The sequence below is a fragment of the Balearica regulorum genome, chromosome 28, assembly GCF_011004875.1.
Source record: "Balearica regulorum gibbericeps isolate bBalReg1 chromosome 28, bBalReg1.pri, whole genome shotgun sequence".
NCBI lineage: Eukaryota > Metazoa > Chordata > Aves > Gruiformes > Gruidae > Balearica > Balearica regulorum.
The window spans coordinates 1676298-1700633 of NC_046211.1; the positions used below are offsets into that span (position 1 = coordinate 1676298).

General features: G+C 44.7%; 3 protein-coding genes across 3 annotated transcripts; all 3 read left to right on the plus strand.

The window, feature by feature from the left end:
* Positions 1 to 417, plus strand: LOC142598450 (claw keratin-like). Its single transcript, XM_075737064.1, has one exon. The coding sequence runs from the start codon at positions 1 to 3 to the stop codon at positions 415 to 417; it is 417 nt and encodes a 138-aa protein (XP_075593179.1).
* A 10607-nt stretch (positions 418 to 11024) lies between these two features.
* LOC142598458 (claw keratin-like) lies at positions 11025 to 11441 on the plus strand. Its single transcript, XM_075737072.1, has one exon. The coding sequence runs from the start codon at positions 11025 to 11027 to the stop codon at positions 11439 to 11441; it is 417 nt and encodes a 138-aa protein (XP_075593187.1).
* Positions 11442 to 22068: 10627 nt separating this feature from the next.
* Positions 22069 to 22485, plus strand: LOC142598457 (claw keratin-like). The gene has a single exon (XM_075737071.1). The coding sequence runs from the start codon at positions 22069 to 22071 to the stop codon at positions 22483 to 22485; it is 417 nt and encodes a 138-aa protein (XP_075593186.1).
* The last annotated feature ends 1851 nt before the right edge of the window (positions 22486 to 24336 follow it).

Genomic DNA, 24336 nt, shown 5'->3' on the forward strand with positions numbered 1-24336 from the left:
ATGTCCTGCTCCAGCCTGTGCGTCCCTTCCTGTGGGGTGGCCACCCCGGCCCCGCTGGCTGACACTGTCAACGAGCCCTGCGTGCGGCAGTGCCCCGACTCCACGGTGGTGATCCAGCCCCCGGCCTCGGTGATCACCTTCCCTGGGCCCATCCTCAGCAACTTCCCGCAGCACAGCGTTGTTGGCTCGGCGGGAGTGCCCGGCGTTGCAGGGAGCTACGGTGGCACTTATGGAGGCCGTGGTGCTTTTGGAGGCCTTGGGGCCTATGGCGTGTATGGAGGCCTTGGGGGCTACGGAGCCCTTGGGGGCTATGGAGGCTATGGGCTTTATGGGGGCTACGGAGCCTTTGGGGGTTGTGGATATGGCGGCTGGGCCCGAGGCCACAGGTACCTCAGTGGCAGCTGTGGGCCCTGCTAAACCCCAAATATCCGTGCAGTTCAGTGCTGCACCTGCCCTGGCTCTCCACAGGCTGCACCTCTTGTCTTCTACCACCAGAAGCAGGACAAAGCTTCCAACCGCTCTTTAGGCTGTGCCAAACAGCTTCTTGAGCTTGGTGGTCCTTGCTTATTTGCACAGAGTATCCTTGCAGATCTTCTGCTGGAGGCTGTAGGGTTTCCAGTACTGTCTCCAAAAGCTCCCCACTACCTGCGGTAGAACGAAGCTGTACTCGTCCTCGGATGAGCCTCCCCTGCTCTGCCCGGCTCTGAGACTCCCACCCTGCAATAGGAAGGGGGAATCTTTGGGCTGGAGCCCTGGGTTGTGCCTTGCTGCCGCCTTATGATTGTTGTGTTGCCAATTCATTGTTTCTGTGTTGTTTTGTTTCCCGCTGTCACTGTCCATTGCATTTTCCATCCACATTAAAGAATCCGCATTGCATCAATAATTTGACTTCTAGTTCTTTTGTATGAGTTTGCTCTTCTGATTTTCCAGATTGGCTAGGGATATTTTGATAATGCATCTCAAGCCACAGGGTTAAATATCAAATGGCACGTGGGTTAGTGAACAGGGCTTGCGAGAGGTTCAACAGCTTGTCATAGACAACCTTGTGTTGTAGCACACAACAGATACAAACAAGCTATTAGCCACCTTGCAAGGTACGGCTTTTGATGGAAAAAAATATCAGTGCATTTATTTATTACTTTGTGGTCCTTTTCTCAAGCAGGACTAGACAATAACTTCACAGTTTTCCATGCTGGATAGTCTGAGAAGTTCAAAGCACTTCTCAGACGCTCGTAACTATTTTACATATTTTTAGCGTGTTATTACTCTATTAAAAGCTTACTGCTCTTGTTAGGTGCTTGGTTATTGAATAATAGTCATTTCAAAAGTACATGTTGAGACATTTCAATATATGCTTTAGTCAGAATGTGATTTTATAGCCTTCAAATGTTTCATTCAAATGTGGCTCTATACAACCAACCGCGATAGACCTTACGATTAGTTACTTTGCCTTCTCATCCCAGAAATTTGAATTTCTTTCTAGTTTTATCTTAGGATTTCCTGGAGTGGAAGAAACATATATGTGTGTGGCATTCCACAAATTTCTAACTTTCTCTTTTAACTAGGTCCCTTGTTAAAGCAGCTAAGTCTGTAGAACTACCGAGATATTTCCAATTATTTTAAGCTAACATTGTCTCTTGCTTGTGCACTCTGAAACACTTACTCCGTTCCTGGTTTTACTCAGTAATTTATTCATAACTTTCCAGATTTTATTTCATAGCTTTAGCTAATGAACAATGGAAATTATGACCAGTTCCAGATAAATTTATGGACCGTAATGTCAATATACAGGTTGAAGAGCAATTTGCACGGTGCTTCTGCAGGGGACATTTGTCGGACTGACCAAGTCGCTTTCCTAGGAACAAAGCTCCTCTGAAGCCAAGAGAAACCTCCATCCCAAAAGTTGCTGGAAGTGTAACCCACAGCTTTACTTGCAAATGTTTTCAATGAATTTTGACCTCTTATTTTGTAGTGTAACACAACTGAGCTGTGTTCCTCTTGTGAGAATGCCCTCAAAGTGCCTCTGTGTGTGTGTGTGTGTGTGTGTGTGTGTGTTCAAAGAACAGCCATCACATTCACAATAAGGGTTCTAGAGTTTAACAGGGCTTTGAAAGCACTTCACCGGCTGTTTTATGCGTAGACTGTGTTACAGCATCGTACTGTTAAGAGGTTACTACCGCTGCCAGTTAGGTACTTCAGTCATGAATAATAGAGTCACTTCAGCCTTGCGTCACGGGATCTCACCCTAGTAACAACTGTGCGGTTGTGCAGCCTGGGAACTTCACGCCATTTCGTTGTCATTCAAATGGAGCCTTGCAGTAACGCTTGCAAACATTTGTCCTTAGCAGCACTTAATAATGCAAACAAGAAGTGTGCAATTTTCTGCTCTGTAACAGATCAAGTCTGTAAATCCAGAAAGCGTCCCAGACACTGCCAGCACAAGAGTGCTTGAGAAAGAGGGATTTTCTTCCAAATTCTTGGGTTACTCCTCAGTTAAAATGGGTTTGCCTGCAGGCAGTCTGTGCATTTACAAATCACTAAGATGCGATGCTGTTATGTCCAATGTCTGCACATGCACTGTGATGTTAAGACAAATTTAAAAGAATATTTCCAAATCCTCCCTAGGCAATTCCAGAAAGGGTGACTTCGTTTTCTGAGATACTACTGGGTTATTATTTGCAAAATGTGTGCTCAGGTTCAACTGACATTCATAAAAGCTACAGGATGCAGTACGTCTCCGTAAAACATCAAGTAGGGGACAAAATCTGTGTACATCCAAGTCAGAAAAAGAAAAACAGGGACATGTAATGATGCTATACCATTTTTAATAAGAATAAATCTCACAATCACAATCTAAAATGACACAGAAAGCAGAAGCAGAAAGAATGTGTGCAGCGATTAATTAGTATCTGCAGAAAATCTCCCGGTTTCATTGGTACCATTTTTGCTGCTACAGCTGTAGCATTTGGCTATCAGTTTCCATTCTCAAACTTTTCCACTTGCTTTAAGTCCAATGAAACAAACCCCATCAGATCATTGTGGTTTCTTTGGTTTAGCTTCAGAAGCAGTTAAGTCAGAAATATATCCATAGGAAGGCTAGTACAGGTAGACTCTAGATTACAGTAATGTTAGCTGGGAAAGAGCTATCAGTGAGTTCAGAAGTCGTTTAGCCATTTTAACCCATGTTAAGCCCAGCCTCCTTTACACCTCCAAACCTGTGTTGGCTTAAGAAGTTGGTAGGGAAAAAGGAAGGCAAAACATTTTGGAAGAACATTGAAGAAGTGTTACAGAAACTCTGAGCTCTCCAAAATACTACAGCTTTCGGTCGCAGTCCTGGGACTCAGACTTTCTGCAAAGCCTCCCCCTAGCAGCAGCCATGAATTCGGTAATTAATTCTCAGTCCTCGATTCTTACTAAATCCTTCTGGATTTAGCAGGGGTAGCAGCTCCCATAGCTGTATCAACGGATTTAGCAAGAAGAGGAGGGGTACCAGCAGCGGGAGCTGTAGGAGGGGTACCAGTCCCGACAACGGCTCAGACCCCAGCAGCCCCAGGAGCTGCAGGGGCTCCCCCAGTCGTAGGTCCGGTAGCTGGACACGGTCCCGTAGTTGCAGGGAGAGTAGCAGGCATCCTCACACTTGTTCTGGTACCAGTAAGTCATCTTGGTGCGATGGAGGGAGGCAAGTCTGAAACACAGCAGAAGAGAAGACGATAAGGTCTGCCCCAGAGACCAGGCAGCAGCTTGCTGCTTCTAGAAAAGCCTGTGCAAGCATGGGAAAGAGGGAGAGGAGGGAAGGGCAAACACAGGAACCAACCGAACGTCTCAGTTCAAGGCTACAACCTGTCTCCTTCTTGCCCAGCTCACTCCTTTCTGTTTTTTCCCCCCTTCTTTCCTCCATAAAAATAGTTTATGCTGCTTTTCTTGTTGCCATTGCTTAGCATTGGCAGTCTGGATTCAGATAGTATTTTAGAGAGGATATTGTTAGGATTAGGCTGTCTGTATCAGTGTCTGATGTTTAAAAATCATAAGCGAACAGACACTAGTTCAGGAATGAATTCTGCCAATTTTTGCTGTCGAGACAAGACGCCACAGAAGAAATCCTCCCCTTGTGCAAGTCAGCAGTGCTCTGCTGAATAGAGCAGCTTGGTTGTTTGGGCCCATGTCTGTGCCTTAATTGCCAGTTGAATATATACTTGCTTTTTGTTCAAAATAATTAAAAAAATGTAACGCATTGTCTGTTTCAAAATAAAGAAGCCTGAAATGCTTCAGTATATCATAAAATAAGGTAATTTCTCATACTGCATGGCTAGGTGAGACAATCTTATCAATCAGCTTATGGGGGCATCTCAATATCCCATTTTTAACAAAAAAGGATTGTACTTGCATGGCCGTGAAATCACAGCCTTTGCTTTTAAAGTATAAATGCCACCTGTATCGCAATATAGCAAAACCGCAGCATCTACGCAGCAATAAAGACGTTATACTAAGTCTGACTTACCAAGTTCAGTGAGAATGTAAGTCCGGAGATGCGAATAGAGAGCCTTGAATTTCTGTCCCTTTTATATATTTATCTGACCAAGCCCACTGTGCTTTAAATTCATATTCACCACAAAACAAATTTACTTAGGCACGTCATTCCTTCAGTTGATGTAATTGTGTTTCTTGGTTTGTGATTATTAGTCAGTTCTTGGCTTCCAAAAGCATGACATTGCACTGCAGTTTTCTTTCATGTTCAGACTTCCTGGGTCAATTATATTTGTAGAATTAGTGTGGTGAAATCTGAGCTATAACAGGAAAGGGAAGGAAGAGTATTGAGAGCAGAATTGATTGACATCCACAATCCCAGTTTTGGAGGAATGGACAAATTTCAGTACATGAAGCCCGCAATGACTCTGGATTGGTTTGAGGAAGAAAGAATTTGATTCTTTTTGCAGAAATAATAATCCCTAGAAAGCATTTCTGGTTTGCTTGTTTTTATTTCAAAATTGCATTTTTAGGTCAGAATATTTGCATTATTTGTATTTATCATTTTGTTTGTATTATTTCCAGCTCAAAAGCAGTACAAGAAAGGTGTTTGGATTGGAGGGTAAGTCTGGTCTGTACCCTGCTCCAATCACATATGCATGGATGTGTTAAATGTACACTGTGATCTGCCTCAGGAAAGTCATTCCGTAGAAAATCCGATTTACTTGCTTGCTGTGCTCTATGAATTACTTTTACCAAACATCAACAGCCACCTCCTAAGTCTACATAGAAGGAAACTGGAGTCCTTTTTGGTGAAAGAACAGTGGAAGTGTTTTTGAAAATGGTACGGAGTCAGTGACAAGACCTTATGAGAACCGTAAAGCAGGTGGCAATCAATAATCTAAAAATCTAAAAATAATCATCTAAAAATCTAAAATCTAAAGGCTTTCAAGCAGAAATAACGATATTTGCAATTTCCAGGCTTTGCACCATATATGACATAAACTTACAAACTCAGTCTTCTGGAGAGCCAGCCCAAGTGAGGCAAGTTTAACTGGATGCAAAAATACCTGCTTACTGATTGTTTACACATAGATCCGAAGATGCTTGACTCAAGGGTTCGTTACAAGGAACAAGATAAAACAAAGAGGAACACATCACTGTAATAACTGCAGTTTTCCGGAGAACTCCCCCAAATGCTAAATATGGTTGAACGTGACATCTTCATGTTGTTGAGGTGTTTAAATTAATGTTGTTAATGACGGTGAATAACGCTGAGCCCTGTGAATGTGACCTGGTAAGCAGCAACATCCCGGTCTTCCCTGGTGACCTTCAGCTCAAAACACTGCTCTTTACTCGCATCTAAAGGAAGGATAATAACAGGTATGTCAGATGTTCTGGGCCTTTCTCTAAATTTTGAATATCAAAGCCTTCATTAATACTTATTAAAGATTTACATGTACAAAGCGATTTATTATTTAAATATTAATACTACGTTACTGGAAAACGCCCCAGCACTACGTAACGCAGTTTCTAAAAACGTGTATCAGGTTATCCTGTTTCTATGCTTTATTAAGGTTGTGATTTATAGCTTCAGAATTGGGTCTCTGAAAAATTTTTCTCTAAAAATACATGATGTACATACCATTTTAATGCTTATAGGCCAATTTTCTAGCTGAATCAATCAGCACAGCAATATCCTATTGCGTGACGGCATCAAATCAAAGAAATGGTCTTTCCCCTTTTGCTAGTCACAGGAAATGTTGGAAGGGATTGGTACGAATGTGCTGTTTCATGTGTCATTAAAGTTATGAAATACATGAAAAGGAGAGAGGCTACCCTTTCCACAGGTATTTCAGAGAAAAAATGTACAACAAAGTAGATGGACCAACACGCACGGTGAGGCTGGTCTTCCAAAAATGACGTGTTTGGTAATTCGTATGTCCTTGCATATTCTGTTGACTTGTTGCTGTATGGAAGAAGTGAATTCAGCACGATGATACCAAGGCTTAATTGCCCTATACAGTTTTGAGATGAAAGAAACCTGGAGGGTGTAGCCGGCATGTCACGGTGCTGGACCAACAATCAGAAACCCTGGGGAGAACCGGCATATCAATGAGAAGGAGTCATGATGGAAGCAGGATGTGCTTGGTAATTGGAGCTGACCCGGGGTGCAGACATGCCTTTCACGTGCTGGGCGGGACCGGGCGCTCTATAAAAACCCACGCTGCTGAGAATAACGCATTCGCTTCTCCTGCCTTATCCTCCTTGCAGAAGTGGGTAAGTCGGAATAGATTTAGAAAACCTAGTGAATAACAGAGAGATGTATTTGAAACTATTTCCCCCTCTTTCCCGCCCCTCCTAGTTACTAATCTACAAATGTAGATTAATGCATTGGGAATTAAGGTTGTGATTTGATGAGAATTATTTATATGTAATATATTCTTTTCTGCCTGGATTTCCACTAATATTTGAGAGTCTGAAACTGTATCAGTTCTGCGTGTATCCTTCTTTTCCCTTAAAGTCTTTATCTCAGTACGGCTATGAAGGATTTTCCAGTTTATTTCCTGACGGCTCCCTTTTGACACAGGCGTCGTGGTTCACAATCGCATCTCCCATCGCGATCCATGGGTGCAGCCAATGGGGCTGTGCAGGAAAGCTCAGAAGGGCTGGTTGGGAGGAGGATTAGGGGGAAGACCCGACACTAAAGACCAGGATAGAACAACAGATGAGCACAGAGGGTGTTGGACAGCATGCCTGGGTTGGCTGTCTCTCTCTCCCCTCCCTGCATACTTGCAACATTTATTTGAGATTTGCTTGCTGTTGGGAGCATTGCCTTACAGCTTTTTTTTTCCCCTGCTGTGTTTCAGACTTGCCTCCCTCCATCGCACCAAGATGACTTACTGGTACCAGAACAAGTGTGAGGATGCCTGCTACTCTCCCTGCAACTACGGGACCGTGTCCAGCTACCGGACCTACGACTGGGGGAGCCCCTGCAGCTCCTGGGGCTGCTGGGGTCTGAGCCGTTGTCGGGACTGGTACCCCTCCTACAGCTCCCGCTGCTGGTACCCCTCCTCTTCTTGCTACATCCGTTGATACAGCTATGGGAGCTGCTACCCCTGCTAAATCCAGAAGGATTTAGTAAGAATCGAGGACTGAGAATTAATTACCGAATTCATGGCTGCTGCTAGGGGGAGGCTTTGCAGAAAGTCTGAGTCCCAGGACTGCGACCGAAAGCTGTAGTATTTTGGAGAGCTCAGAGTTTCTGTAACACTTCTTCAATGTTCTTCCAAAATGTTTTGCCTGCCTTTTTCCCTACCAACTTCTTAAGCCAACACAGGTTTGGAGGTGTAAAGGAAGCTGGGCTTAACATGGGTTAAAATGGCTAAACGACTTCTGAACTCACTGATAGCTCTTTCCCAGCTAACATTACTATAATCTAGAGTCTACCTGTACTAGCCTTCCTATGGATATATTTCTGACTTAACTGCTTCTGACGCTAAACCAAAGAAACCGTAATGATCTGATGGGGTTTGTTTCATTGGACTTAAAGCAAGTGGAAAAGTTTGAAAATGGAAACTGATAGCCAAATGCTACAGCTGTAGCAGCAAAAATGGTACCAATGAAACCGGGAGATTTTCTGCAGATACAAATTAATCGCTGCACACATTCTTTCTGCTTCTGCTTTCTGTGTCATTTTAGATTGTGATTGTGAGATTTATTCTTATTAAAAATGGTATAGCATCATTACATGTCCCTGTTTTTCTTTTTCTGACTTGGATGTACACAGATTTTGTCCCCTACTTGATGTTTTACGGAGACATACTGCATCCTGTAGCTTTTATGAATGTCAGTTGAACCTGAGCACACATTTTGCAAATAATAACCCAGTAGTATCTCAGAAAACGAAGTCACCCTTTCTGGAATTGCCTAGGGAGGATTTGGAAATATTCTTTTAAATTTGTCTTAACATCACAGTGCATGTGCAGACATTGGACATAACAGCATCGCATCTTAGTGATTTGTAAATGCACAGACTGCCTGCAGGCAAACCCATTTTAACTGAGGAGTAACCCAAGAATTTGGAAGAAAATCCCTCTTTCTCAAGCACTCTTGTGCTGGCAGTGTCTGGGACGCTTTCTGGATTTACAGACTTGATCTGTTACAGAGCAGAAAATTGCACACTTCTTGTTTGCATTATTAAGTGCTGCTAAGGACAAATGTTTGCAAGCGTTACTGCAAGGCTCCATTTGAATGACAACGAAATGGCGTGAAGTTCCCAGGCTGCACAACCGCACAGTTGTTACTAGGGTGAGATCCCGTGATGCAAGGCTGAAGTGACTCTATTATTCATGACTGAAGTACCTAACCGGCAGCGGTAGTAACCTCTTAACAGTACGATGCTGTAACACAGTCTACGCATAAAACAGCCGGTGAAGTGCTTTCAAAGCCCTGTTAAACTCTAGAACCCTTATTGTGAATGTGATGGCTGTTCTTTGAACACACACACACACACACACACAGAGGCACTTTGAGGGCATTCTCACAAGAGGAACACAGCTCAGTTGTGTTACACTACAAAATAAGAGGTCAAAATTCATTGAAAACATTTGCAAGTAAAGCTGTGGATTACACTTCCAGCAACTTTTGGGATGGAGGTTTCTCTTGGCTTCAGAGGAGCTTTGTTCCTAGGAAAGCGACTTGGTCAGTCTGACAAATGTCCCCTGCAGAAGCACCGTGCAAATTGCTCTTCAACCTGTATATTGACATTACGGTCCATAAATTTATCTGGAACTGGTCATAATTTCCATTGTTCATTAGCTAAAGCTATGAAATAAAATCTGGAAAGTTATGAATAAATTACTGAGTAAAACCAGGAACATAGTAAGTGTTTCAGAGTGCACAAGCAAGAGACAATGTTAGCTTAAAATAATTGGAAATATCTCGGTAGTTCTACAGACTTAGCTGCTTTAACAAGGGACCTAGTTAAAAGAGAAAGTTAGAAATTTGTGGAATGCCACACACATATATGTTTCTTCCACTCCAGGAAATCTTAAGATAAATCTAGAAAGAAATTCAAATTTCTGGGATGAGAAGGCAAAGTAACTAATCGTAAGGTCTATCGCGGTTGGTTGTATAGAGCCACATTTGAATGAAACATTTGAAGGCTATAAAATCACATTCTGCTGAATGAAAATCACCCATCCTGCCGTGCTCCAGCACTAGACCCGTCGCCATGCCCACCAAGGAGGTCTTCGGTGTTTCCTTGTGGTCCTGGCCATGCTGCGTTGAAGTAAGGCCCTTGCTCAGACAGGTGGCAGGGACCTTTCTCATTCTGAACTCAATAGCACCAACAGCATCCAGGCTGGCTCCTACTGGGGCTCTGTGCTCTGGAGGCCAGTGCCACGAACAGGGCTGGGAGCTTACCGAGACTGGCGAGTCAAAGCGGTTTGGACGCGAAGTGAGGGAAGCCTCGGGCCGCCACAGCTTTTATGCCTTGCCACAGCCCTGCTGCATCAGCCTTTGCAGAAAACATTGCCCTGAGGCTGCAGGGTGATGCCTGGAGCCAGCACACGCCTTGCAGCCTGGGATTACCAGCACCAGCCCATGCTGGGTGTGCCATGAAGCCACCCCCGCCCTCAGTGAAGTACTGTTGGCCTCCCTAAGCCAACATGGTCCTCCCTAAGCCCTCTCTGCAGGGACGTGATTACTCAGCTGGGCAGCAAGGGCTGTGCCAGGACTGCCAGCTTGAGCAGCTGCAGCGAGACAGGCTGCACGTGCCCACGTGCTCTGCAGGCGTGGGCATGTCAGGCAGCCTGCGCTTTGCAGTTTCATCAAGGGGAACTGCAAGTCCCAGATACCCAGCAAGGGTATGGTCAAGGCTTAGGGATGTCCCTAGTCCCTTTGCAAGCACTGGGAGATGGTGGGCACTTAGGAGCCACCCTGAGCACGTACGATGGCTTCTGACTTTGACAACAACCCGGTGCCTCTGTTTACCAGCTTGTAAAAGGGATGTAATGACAGGCATGATGTCTGTACACAGGATTGCAAAGCACTTCTGTAGGATGCTCAGGACACTGGCATGTAAGTAAAGTGGGGGGATTAGGCATAGAGTGGGGTTTATTGCTGACGCCAGGTCAGCTACATCAGCAGCACCTTGTGTTTCATGTAATACTCCACTATGATCTGATCCTCCCATCACGTCTTTCTTCACCTTGGCACATTTGCATGTCAACGTGCCCAGTGAAGAGGAGTTTAATTGTCTCAGGTCACATGAAGATAGTGTCAAGAAGCTTGTATGCTGGATTTGATGATTCCCTGGGGTTTCCGCCACCACCCCCTTGGCCGATGCCTCGGGCAGTCTGGGACATGTATAAAAGAGCTGAGGGCTTCACAGCCCTCTATCCAGCTTCCTCTGCTTGACTCTTCTGATCAACGGGGTAAGTCCAGCTCTTGGAAGCCTCTTGAGGATCTCTCCCTGCCTCCCTTCATACAGCCCCTTCTTCGCACCTTTGCCTAATCCCTGGTGCCTTTTCCAGGGCTCTCTGCCTGCCTGAAAGATGTCCTGCTCCAGCCTGTGCGTCCCTTCCTGTGGGGTGGCCACCCCGGCCCCGCTGGCTGACACTGTCAACGAGCCCTGCGTGCGGCAGTGCCCCGACTCCACGGTGGTGATCCAGCCCCCGGCCTCGGTGATCACCTTCCCTGGGCCCATCCTCAGCAACTTCCCGCAGCACAGCGTTGTTGGCTCGGCGGGAGTGCCCGGCGTTGCAGGGAGCTACGGTGGCACTTATGGAGGCCGTGGTGCTTTTGGAGGCCTTGGGGCCTATGGCGTGTATGGAGGCCTTGGGGGCTACGGAGCCCTTGGGGGCTATGGAGGCTATGGGCTTTATGGGGGCTACGGAGCCTTTGGGGGTTGTGGATATGGCGGCTGGGCCCGAGGCCACAGGTACCTCAGTGGCAGCTGTGGGCCCTGCTAAACCCCAAATATCCGTGCAGTTCAGTGCTGCACCTGCCCTGGCTCTCCACAGGCTGCACCTCTTGTCTTCTACCACCAGAAGCAGGACAAAGCTTCCAACCGCTCTTTAGGCTGTGCCAAACAGCTTCTTGAGCTTGGTGGTCCTTGCTTATTTGCACAGAGTATCCTTGCAGATCTTCTGCTGGAGGCTGTAGGGTTTCCAGTACTGTCTCCAAAAGCTCCCCACTACCTGCGGTAGAACGAAGCTGTACTCGTCCTCGGATGAGCCTCCCCTGCTCTGCCCGGCTCTGAGACTCCCACCCTGCAATAGGAAGGGGGAATCTTTGGGCTGGAGCCCTGGGTTGTGCCTTGCTGCCGCCTTATGATTGTTGTGTTGCCAATTCATTGTTTCTGTGTTGTTTTGTTTCCCGCTGTCACTGTCCATTGCATTTTCCATCCACATTAAAGAATCCGCATTGCATCAATAATTTGACTTCCAGTTCTTTTGTATGAGTTTGCTCTTCTGATTTTCCAGATTGGCTAGGGATATTTTGATAATGCATCTCAAGCCACAGGGTTAAATATCAAATGGCACGTGGGTTAGTGAACAGGGCTTGCGAGAGGTTCAACAGCTTGTCATAGACAACCTTGTGTTGTAGCACACAACAGATACAAACAAGCTATTAGCCACCTTGCAAGGTACGGCTTTTGATGGAAAAAAATATCAGTGCATTTATTTATTACTTTGTGGTCCTTTTCTCAAGCAGGACTAGACAATAACTTCACAGTTTTCCATGCTGGATAGTCTGAGAAGTTCAAAGCACTTCTCAGACGCTCGTAACTATTTTACATATTTTTAGCGTGTTATTACTCTATTAAAAGCTTACTGCTCTTGTTAGGTGCTTGGTTATTGAATAATAGTCATTTCAAAAGTACATGTTGAGACATTTCAATATATGCTTTAGTCAGAATGTGATTTTATAGCCTTCAAATGTTTCATTCAAATGTGGCTCTATACAACCAACCGTGATAGACCTTACAATTAGTTACTTTGCCTTCTCATCCCAGAAATTTGAATTTCTTTCTAGTTTTATCTTAGGATTTCCTGGAGTGGAAGAAACATATATGTGTGTGGCATTCCACAAATTTCTAACTTTCTCTTTTAACTAGGTCCCTTGTTAAAGCAGCTAAGTCTGTAGAACTACCGAGATATTACCAATTATTTTAAGCTAACATTGTCTCTTGCTTGTGCACTCTGAAACACTTACTATGTTCCTGGTTTTACTCAGTAATTTATTCATAACTTTCCAGATTTTATTTCATAGCTTTAGCTAATGAACAATGGAAATTATGACCAGTTCCAGATAAATTTATGGACCGTAATGTCAATATACAGGTTGAAGAGCAATTTGCACGGTGCTTCTGCAGGGGACATTTGTCAGACTGACCAAGTCGCTTTCCTAGGAACAAAGCTCCTCTGAAGCCAAGAGAAACCTCCATCCCAAAAGTTGCTGGAAGTGTAACCCACAGCTTTACTTGCAAATGTTTTCAATGAATTTTGACCTCTTATTTTGTAGTGTAACACAACTGAGCTGTGTTCCTCTTGTGAGAATGCCCTCAAAGTGCCTCTGTGTGTGTGTGTGTGTTCAAAGAACAGCCATCACATTCACAATAAGGGTTCTAGAGTTTAACAGGGCTTTGAAAGCACTTCACCGGCTGTTTTATGCGTAGACTGTGTTACAGCATCGTACTGTTAAGAGGTTACTACCGCTGCCAGTTAGGTACTTCAGTCATGAATAATAGAGTCACTTCAGCCTTGCGTCACGGGATCTCACCCTAGTAACAACTGTGCGGTTGTGCAGCCTGGGAACTTCACGCCATTTCGTTGTCATTCAAATGGAGCCTTGCAGTAACGCTTGCAAACATTTGTCCTTAGCAGCACTTAATAATGCAAACAAGAAGTGTGCAATTTTCTGCTCTGTAACAGATCAAGCGTCCCAGACACTGCCAGCACAAGAGTGCTTGAGAAAGAGGGATTTTCTTCCAAATTCTTGGGTTACTCCTCAGTTAAAATGGGTTTGCCTGCAGGCAGTCTGTGCATTTACAAATCACTAAGATGCGATGCTGTTATGTCCAATGTCTGCACATGCACTGTGATGTTAAGACAAATTTAAAAGAATATTTCCAAATCCTCCCTAGGCAATTCCAGAAAGGGTGACTTCGTTTTCTGAGATACTACTGGGTTATTATTTGCAAAATGTGTGCTCAGGTTCAACTGACATTCATAAAAGCTACAGGATGCAGTACGTCTCCGTAAAACATCAAGTAGGGGACAAAATCTGTGTACATCCAAGTCAGAAAAAGAAAAAGCGGGACATGTAATGATGCTATACCATTTTTAATAAGAATAAATCTCACAATCACAATCTAAAATGACACAGAAAGCAGAAGCAGAAAGAATGTGTGCAGCGATTAATTTGTATCTGCAGAAAATCTCCCGGTTTCATTGGTACCATTTTTGCTGCTACAGCTGTAGCATTTGGCTATCAGTTTCCATTCTCAAACTTTTCCACTTGCTTTAAGTCCAATGAAACAAACCCCATCAGATCATTACGGTTTCTTTGGTTTAGCTTCAGAAGCAGTTAAGTCAGAAATATATCCATAGGAAGGCTAGTACAGGTAGACTCTAGATTACAGTAATGTTAGCTGGGAAAGAGCTATCAGTGAGTTCAGAAGTCGTTTAGCCATTTTAACCCATGTTAAGCCCAGCCTCCTTTACACCTCCAAACCTGTGTTGGCTTAAGAAGTTGGTAGGGAAAAAGGAAGGCAAAACATTTTGGAAGAACATTGAAGAAGTGTTACAGAAACTCTGAGCTCTCCAAAATACTACAGCTTTCGGTCGCAGTCCTGGGACTCAGACTTTCTGCAAAGCCTCCCCCTAGCAGCAGCCATGAATTCGGTAATTAATTCTCAGTCCTCGATTCTTACTAAATCCTTCTGGATTTAGCAGGGGTAGCAGCTCCCATAGCTGTATCAACGGATTTAGCAAGAAGAGGAGGGGTACCAGCAGCGGGAGCTGTAGGAGGGGTACCAGTCCCGACAACGGCTCAGACCCCAGCAGCCCCAGGAGCTGCAGGGGCTCCCCCAGTCGTAGGTCCGGTAGCTGGACACGGTCCCGTAGTTGCAGGGAGAGTAGCAGGCATCCTCACACTTGTTCTGGTACCAGTAAGTCATCTTGGTGCGATGGAGGGAGGCAAGTCTGAAACACAGCAGAAGAGAAGACGATAAGGTCTGCCCCAGAGACCAGGCAGCAGCTTGCTGCTTCTAGAAAAGCCTGTGCAAGCATGGGAAAGAGGGAGAGGAGGGAAGGGCAAACACAGGAACCAACCGAACGTCTCAGTTCAAGGCTACAACCTGTCTCCTTCTTGCCCAGCTCACTCCTTTCTGTTTTTTCCCCCCTTCTTTCCTCCATAAAAATAGTTTATGCTGCTTTTCTTGTTGCCATTGCTTAGCATTGGCAGTCTGGATTCAGATAGTATTTTAGAGAGGATATTGTTAGGATTAGGCTGTCTGTATCAGTGTCTGATGTTTAAAAATCATAAGCGAACAGACACTAGTTCAGGAATGAATTCTGCCAATTTTTGCTGTCGAGACAAGACGCCACAGAAGAAATCCTCCCCTTGTGCAAGTCAGCAGTGCTCTGCTGAATAGAGCAGCTTGGTTGTTTGGGCCCATGTCTGTGCCTTAATTGCCAGTTGAATATATACTTGCTTTTTGTTCAAAATAATTAAAAAAATGTAACGCATTGTCTGTTTCAAAATAAAGAAGCCTGAAATGCTTCAGTATATCATAAAATAAGGTAATTTCTCATACTGCATGGCTAGGTGAGACAATCTTATCAATCAGCTTATGGGGGCATCTCAATATCCCATTTTTAACAAAAAAGGATTGTACTTGCATGGCCGTGAAATCACAGCCTTTGCTTTTAAAGTATAAATGCCACCTGTATCGCAATATAGCAAAACCGCAGCATCTACGCAGCAATAAAGACGTTATACTAAGTCTGACTTACCAAGTTCAGTGAGAATGTAAGTCCGGAGATGCGAATAGAGAGCCTTGAATTTCTGTCCCTTTTATATATTTATCTGACCAAGCCCACTGTGCTTTAAATTCATATTCACCACAAAACAAATTTACTTAGGCACGTCATTCCTTCAGTTGATGTAATTGTGTTTCTTGGTTTGTGATTATTAGTCAGTTCTTGGCTTCCAAAAGCATGACATTGCACTGCAGTTTTCTTTCATGTTCAGACTTCCTGGGTCAATTATATTTGTAGAATTAGTGTGGTGAAATCTGAGCTATAACAGGAAAGGGAAGGAAGAGTATTGAGAGCAGAATTGATTGACATCCACAATCCCAGTTTTGGAGGAATGGACAAATTTCAGTACATGAAGCCCGCAATGACTCTGGATTGGTTTGAGGAAGAAAGAATTTGATTCTTTTTGCAGAAATAATAATCCCTAGAAAGCATTTCTGGTTTGCTTGTTTTTATTTCAAAATTGCATTTTTAGGTCAGAATATTTGCATTATTTGTATTTATCATTTTGTTTGTATTATTTCCAGCTCAAAAGCAGTACAAGAAAGGTGTTTGGATTGGAGGGTAAGTCTGGTCTGTACCCTGCTCCAATCACATATGCATGGATGTGTTAAATGTACACTGTGATCTGCCTCAGGAAAGTCATTCCGTAGAAAATCCGATTTACTTGCTTGCTGTGCTCTATGAATTACTTTTACCAAACATCAACAGCCACCTCCTAAGTCTACATAGAAGGAAACTGGAGTCCTTTTTGGTGAAAGAACAGTGGAAGTGTTTTTGAAAATGGTACGGAGTCGGTGACAAGACCTTATGAGAACCGTAAAGCAGGTGGCAATCAATAATCTAAAAATCTAAAAATAATCATCTAAAAATCTAAAATCTAAAGGCTTTCAAGCAGAAATAATGATATTTGCAATTTCCAGGCTTTGCACCATATATGACATAAACTTACAAACTCAGTCTTCTGGAGAGCCAGCCCAAGTGAGGCAAGTTTAACTGGATGCAAAAATACCTGCTTACTGATTGTTTACACATAGATCCGAAGATGCTTGACTCAAGGGTTCGTTACAAGGAACAAGATAAAACAAAGAGGAACACATCACTGTAATAACTGCAGTTTTCCGGAGAACTCCCCCAAATGCTAAATATGGTTGAACGTGACATCTTCATGTTGTTGAGGTGTTTAAATGAATGTTGTTAATGACGGTGAATAACGCTGAGCCCTGTGAATGTGACCTGGTAAGCAGCAACATCCCGGTCTTCCCTGGTGACCTTCAGCTCAAAACACTGCTCTTTACTCGCATCTAAAGGAAGGATAATAACAGGTATGTCAGATGTTCTGGGCCTTTCTCTAAATTTTGAATATCAAAGCCTTCATTAATACTTATTAAAGATTTACATGTACAAAGCGATTTATTATTTAAATATTAATACTACGTTACTGGAAAACGCCCCAGCACTACGTAACGCAGTTTCTAAAAACGTGTATCAGGTTATCCTGTTTCTATGCTTTATTAAGGTTGTGATTTATAGCTTCAGAATTGGGTCTCTGAAAAATTTTTCTCTAAAAATACATGATGTACATACCATTTTAATGCTTATAGGCCAATTTTCTAGCTGAATCAATCAGCACAGCAATATCCTATTGCGTGATGGCATCAAATCAAAGAAATGGTCTTTCCCCTTTTGCTAGTCACAGGAAATGTTGGAAGGGATTGGTACGAATGTGCTGTTTCATGTGTCATTAAAGTTATGAAATACATGAAAAGGAGAGAGGCTACCCTTTCCACAGGTATTTCAGAGAAAAAATGTACAACAAAGTAGATGGACCAACACGCACGGTGAGGCTGGTCTTCCAAAAATGACGTGTTTGGTAATTCGTATGTCCTTGCATATTCTGTTGACTTGTTGCTGTATGGAAGAAGTGAATTCAGCACGATGATACCAAGGCTTAATTGCCCTATACAGTTTTGAGATGAAAGAAACCTGGAGGGTGTAGCCGGCATGTCACGGTGCTGGACCAACAATCAGAAACCCTGGGGAGAACCGGCATATCAATGAGAAGGAGTCATGAGGGAAGCAGGATGTGCTTGGTAATTGGAGCTGACCCGGGGTGCAGACATGCCTTTCACGTGCTGGGCGGGACCGGGCGCTCTATAAAAACCCACGCTGCTGAGAATAACGCATTCGCTTCTCCTGCCTTATCCTCCTTGCAGAAGTGGGTAAGTCGGAATAGATTTAGAAAACCTAGTGAATAACAGAGAGATGTATTTGAAACTATTTCCCCCTCTTTCCCGCCCCTCCTAGTTACTAATCTACAAATGTAGATTAATGCATTGGGAATTAAGGTTGTGATTTGATGAGAATTATTTATATGTAATATATTCTTTTCTGCCTGGATTTCCACTAATATTTGAGAGTCTGAAACTGTATCAGTTCTGCGTGTATCCTTCTTTTCCCTTAAAGTCTTTATCTCAGTACGGCTATGAAGGATTTTCCAGTTTATTTCCTGACGGCTCCCTTTTGACACAGGCGTCGTGGTTCACAATCGCATCTCCCATCGCGATCCATGGGTGCAGCCAATGGGGCTGTGCAGGAAAGCTCAGAAGGGCTGGTTGGGAGGAGGATTAGGGGGAAGACCCGACACTAAAGACCAGGATAGAACAACAGATGAGCACAGAGGGTGTTGGACAGCATGCCTGGGTTGGCTGTCTCTCTCTCCCCTCCCTGCATACTTGCAACATTTATTTGAGATTTGCTTGCTGTTGGGAGCATTGCCTTACAGCTTTTTTTTTCCCCTGCTGTGTTTCAGACTTGCCTCCCTCCATCGCACCAAGATGACTTACTGGTACCAGAACAAGTGTGAGGATGCCTGCTACTCTCCCTGCAACTACGGGACCGTGTCCAGCTACCGGACCTACGACTGGGGGAGCCCCTGCAGCTCCTGGGGCTGCTGGGGTCTGAGCCGTTGTCGGGACTGGTACCCCTCCTACAGCTCCCGCTGCTGGTACCCCTCCTCTTCTTGCTAAATCCGTTGATACAGCTATGGGAGCTGCTACCCCTGCTAAATCCAGAAGGATTTAGTAAGAATCGAGGACTGAGAATTAATTACCGAATTCATGGCTGCTGCTAGGGGGAGGCTTTGCAGAAAGTCTGAGTCCCAGGACTGCGACCGAAAGCTGTAGTATTTTGGAGAGCTCAGAGTTTCTGTAACACTTCTTCAATGTTCTTCCAAAATGTTTTGCCTGCCTTTTTCCCTACCAACTTCTTAAGCCGACACAGGTTTGGAGGTGTAAAGGAAACTGGGCTTAACATGGGTTAAAATGGCTAAACGACTTCTGAACTCACTGATAGCTCTTTCCCAGCTAACATTACTATAATCTAGAGTCTACCTGTACTAGCCTTCCTATGGATATATTTCTGACTTAACTGCTTCTGACGCTAAACCAAAGAAACCGTAATGATCTGATGGGGTTTGTTTCATTGGACTTAAAGCAAGTGGAAAAGTTTGAGAATGGAAACTGATAGCCAAATGCTACAGCTGTAGCAGCAAAAATGGTACCAATGAAACCGGGAGATTTTCTGCAGATACTAATTAATCGCTGCACACATTCTTTCTGCTTCTGCTTTCTGTGTCATTTTAGATTGTGATTGTGAGATTTATTCTTATTAAAAATGGTATAGCATCATTACATGTCCCGCTTTTTCTTTTTCTGACTTGGATGTACACAGATTTTGTCCCCTACTTGATGTTTTACGGAGACATACTGCATCCTGTAGCTTTTATGAATGTCAGTTGAACCTGAGCACACATTTTGCAAATAATAACCCAGTAGTATCTCAGAAAACGAAGTCACCCTTTCTGGAATTGCCTAGGGAGGATTTGGAAATATTCTTTTAAATTTGTCTTAACATCACAGTGCATGTGCAGACATTGGACATAACAGCATCGCATCTTAGTGATTTGTAAATGCACAGACTGCCTGCAGGCAAACCCATTTTAACTGAGGAGTAACCCAAGAATTTGGAAGAAAATCCCTCTTTCTCAAGCACTCTTGTGCTGGCAGTGTCTGGGACGCTTTCTGGATTTACAGACTTGATCTGTTACAGAGCAGAAAATTGCACACTTCTTGTTTGCATTATTAAGTGCTGCTAAGGACAAATGTTTGCAAGCGTTACTGCAAGGCTCCATTTGAATGACAACGAAATGGCGTGAAGTTCCCAGGCTGCACAACCGCACAGTTGTTACTAGGGTGAGATCCCGTGACGCAAGGCTGAAGTGACTCTATTATTCATGACTGAAGTACCTAACTGGCAGCGGTAGTAACCTCTTAACAGTACGATGCTGTAACACAGTCTACGCATAAAACAGCCGGTGAAGTGCTTTCAAAGCCCTGTTAAACTCTAGAACCCTTATTGTGAATGTGATGGCTGTTCTTTGAACACACACACACACACACACACACAGAGGCACTTTGAGGGCATTCTCACAAGAGGAACACAGCTCAGTTGTGTTACACTACAAAATAAGAGGTCAAAATTCATTGAAAACATTTGCAAGTAAAGCTGTGGGTTACACTTCCAGCAACTTTTGGGATGGAGGTTTCTCTTGGCTTCAGAGGAGCTTTGTTCCTAGGAAAGCGACTTGGTCAGTCTGACAAATGTCCCCTGCAGAAGCACCGTGCAAATTGCTCTTCAACCTGTATATTGACATTACGGTCCATAAATTTATCTGGAACTGGTCATAATTTCCATTGTTCATTAGCTAAAGCTATGAAATAAAATCTGGAAAGTTATGAATAAATTACTGAGTAAAACCAGGAACATAGTAAGTGTTTCAGAGTGCACAAGCAAGAGACAATGTTAGCTTAAAATAATTGGTAATATCTCGGTAGTTCTACAGACTTAGCTGCTTTAACAAGGGACCTAGTTAAAAGAGAAAGTTAGAAATTTGTGGAACGCCACACACATATATGTTTCTTCCACTCCAGGAAATCTTAAGATAAAACTGGAAAGAAATTCAAATTTCTGGGATGAGAAGGCAAAGTAACTAATCGTAAGGTCTATCGCGGTTGGTTGTATAGAGCCACATTTGAATGAAACATTTGAAGGCTATAAAATCACATTCTGCTGAATGAAAATCACCCATCCTGCTGTGCTCCAGCACTAGACCCGTCGCCATGCCCACCAAGGAGGTCTTCGGTGTTTCCTTGTGGTCCTGGCCATGCTGCGTTGAAGTAAGGCCCTTGCTCAGACAGGTGGCAGGGACCTTTCTCATTCTGAACTCAATAGCACCAACAGCATCCAGGCTGGCTCCTACTGGGGCTCTGTGCTCTGGAGGCCAGTGCCACGAACAGGGCTGGGAGCTTACCGAGACTGGCGAGTCAAAGCGGTTTGGACGCGAAGTGAGGGAAGCCTCGGGCCGCCACAGCTTTTATGCCTTGCCACAGCCCTGCTGCATCAGCCTTTGCAGAAAACATTGCCCTGAGGCTGCAGGGTGATGCCTGGAGCCAGCACACGCCTTGCAGCCTGGGATTACCAGCACCAGCCCACGCTGGGTGTGCCATGAAGCCACCCCCTCCCTCAGTGAAGTACTGTTGGCCTCCCTAAGCCAACATGGTCCTCCCTAAGCCCTCTCTGCAGGGACTTGATTACTCAGCTGGGCAGCAAGGGCTGTGCCAGGACTGCCAGCTTGAGCAGCTGCAGCGAGACAGGCTGCACGTGCCCACGTGCTCTGCAGGCGTGGGCATGTCAGGCAGCCTGCGCTTTGCAGTTTCATCAAGGGGAACTGCAAGTCCCAGATACCCAGCAAGGGTATGGTCAAGGCTTAGGGATGTCCCTAGTCCCTTTGCAAGCACTGGGAGATGGTGGGCACTTAGGAGCCACCCTGAGCACGTACGATGGCTTCTGACTTTGACAACAACCCGGTGCCTCTGTTTACCAGCTTGTAAAAGGGATGTAATGACAGGCATGATGTCTGTACACAGGATTGCAAAGCACTTCTGTAGGATGCTCAGGACACTGGCATGTAAGTAAAGTGGGGGGATTAGGCATAGAGTGGGGTTTATTGCTGACGCCAGGTCAGCTACATCAGCAGCACCTTGTGTTTCATGTAATACTCCACTATGATCTGATCCTCCCATCACGTCTTTCTTCACCATGGCACATTTGCATGTGAATGTGCCCAATGAAGAGGAGTTTAATCGTCTCAGGTCACATGAAGATAGTGTCAAGAAGCTTGTATGCTGGATTGTATAGAGCCACATTTGAATGAAACATTTGAAGGCTATAAAATGAAGCTTGATGATTCCCTGGGGTTTCCGCCACCACCCCCTTGGCCGATGCCTCGGGCAGTCTGGGACATGTATAAAAGAGCTGAGGGCTTCACAGCCCTCTATCCAGCTTCCTCTGCTTGACTCTTCTGATCAACGGGGTAAGTCCAGCTCTTGGAAGCCTCTTGGGGATCTCTCCCTGCCTCCCTTCATACAGCCCCTTCTTCGCACCTTTGCCTAATCCCTGGTGCCTTTTCCAGGGCTCTCTGCCTGCCTGAAAGATGTCCTGCTCCAGCCTGTGCGTCCCTTCCTGTGGGGTGGCCGCCCCGGCCCCGCTGGCTGACACCGTCAACGAGCCCTGCGTGCGGCAGTGCCCCGACTCCACGGTGGTGATCCAGCCCCCGGCCTCGGTGATCACCTTCCCCGGGCCCATCCTCAGCAACTTCCCGCAGCACAGCGTTGTTGGCTCGGCGGGAGTGCCCGGCGTTGCAGGGAGCTACGGTGGCACTTATGGAGGCCGTGGTGCTTTTGGAGGCCTTGGGGCCTATGGCGTGTATGGAGGCCTTGGGGGCTACGGAGCTCTTGGGGGCTATGGAGGCTATGGGCTTTATGGGGGCTACGGAGCCTTTGGGGGTTGTGGATATGGCGGCTGGGCCCGAGGCCACAGGTACCTCAGTGGCAGCTGTGGGCCCTGCTAAACCCCAAATATCGGTGCAGTTCAGTGCTGCACCTGCCCTGGCTCTCCACAGGCTGCACCTCTTGTCTTCTACCACCAGAAGCAGGACAAAGCTTCCAACCGCTCTTTAGGCTGTGCCAAACAGCTTCTTGAGCTTGGTGGTCCTTGCTTATTTGCACAGAGTATCCTTGCAGATCTTCTGCTGGAGGCTGTAGGGTTTCCAGTACTGTCTCCAAAAGCTCCCCACTACCTGCGGTAGAACGAAGCTGTACTCGTCCTCGGATGAGCCTCCCCTGCTCTGCCCGGCTCTGAGACTCCCACCCTGCAATAGGAAGGGGGAATCTTTGGGCTGGAGCCCTGGGTTGTGCCTTGCTGCCGCCTTATGATTGTTGTGTTGCCAATTCATTGTTTCTGTGTTGTTTTGTTTCCCGCTGTCACTGTCCATTGCATTTTCCATCCACATTAAAGAATCCGCATTGCATCAATAATTTGACTTCCAGTTCTTTTGTATGAGTTTGCTCTTCTGATTTTCCAGATTGGCTAGGGATATTTTGATAATGCATCTCAAGCCACAGGGTTAAATATCAAATGGCACGTGGGTTAGTGAACAGGGCTTGCGAGAGGTTCAACAGCTTGTCATAGACAACCTTGTGTTGTAGCACACAACAGATACAAACAAGCTATTAGCCACCTTGCAAGGTACGGCTTTTGATGGAAAAAAATATCAGTGCATTTATTTATTACTTTGTGGTCCTTTTCTCAAGCAGGACTAGACAATAACTTCACAGTTTTCCATGCTGGATAGTCTGAGAAGTTCAAAGCACTTCTCAGACGCTCGTAACTATTTTACATATTTTTAGCGTGTTATTACTCTATTAAAAGCTTACTGCTCTTGTTAGGTGCTTGGTTATTGAATAATAGTCATTTCAAAAGTACATGTTGAGACATTTCAATATATGCTTTAGTCAGAATGTGATTTTATAGCCTTCAAATGTTTCATTCAAATGTGGCTCTATACAACCAACCGCGATAGACCTTACGATTAGTTACTTTGCCTTCTCATCCCAGAAATTTGAATTTCTTTCTAGATTTATCTTAAGATTTCCTGGAGTGGAAGAAACATATATGTGTGTGGCATTCCACAAATTTCTAACTTTCTCTTTTAACTAGGTCCCTTGTTAAAGCAGCTAAGTCTGTAGAACTACCGAGATATTACCAATTATTTTAAGCTAACATTGTCTCTTGCTTGTGCACTCTGAAACACTTACTATGTTCCTGGTTTTACTCAGTAATTTATTCATAACTTTCCAGATTTTATTTCATAGCTTTAGCTAATGAACAATGGAAATTATGACCAGTTCCAGATAAATTTATGGACCGTAATGTCAATATACAGGTTGAAGAGCAATTTGCACGGTGCTTCTGCAGGGGACATTTGTCAGACTGACCAAGTCGCTTTCCTAGGAACAAAGCTCCTCTGAAGCCAAGAGAAACCTCCATCCCAAAAGTTGCTGGAAGTGTAACCCACAGCTTTACTTGCAAATGTTTTCAATGAATTTTGACCTCTTATTTTGTAGTGTAACACAACTGAGCTGTGTTCCTCTTGTGAGAATGCCCTCAAAGTGCCTCTGTGTGTGTGTGTGTGTGTGTGTGTTCAAAGAACAGCCATCACATTCACAATAAGGGTTCTAGAGTTTAACAGGGCTTTGAAAGCACTTCACCGGCTGTTTTATGCGTAGACTGTGTTACAGCATCGTACTGTTAAGAGGTTACTACCGCTGCCAGTTAGGTACTTCAGTCATGAATAATAGAGTCACTTCAGCCTTGCGTCACGGGATCTCACCCTAGTAACAACTGTGCGGTTGTGCAGCCT

Excerpts from the sequence above, each read along its gene's own strand:
- LOC142598457 (XM_075737071.1), top strand. The coding sequence starts at position 22,069 with ATGTCCTGCTCCAGCCTGTGCGTCCCTTCCTGTGGGGTGGCCGCCCCG.
- LOC142598450 (XM_075737064.1), top strand. The coding sequence starts at position 1 with ATGTCCTGCTCCAGCCTGTGCGTCCCTTCCTGTGGGGTGGCCACCCCG.
- LOC142598458 (XM_075737072.1), top strand. The coding sequence starts at position 11,025 with ATGTCCTGCTCCAGCCTGTGCGTCCCTTCCTGTGGGGTGGCCACCCCG.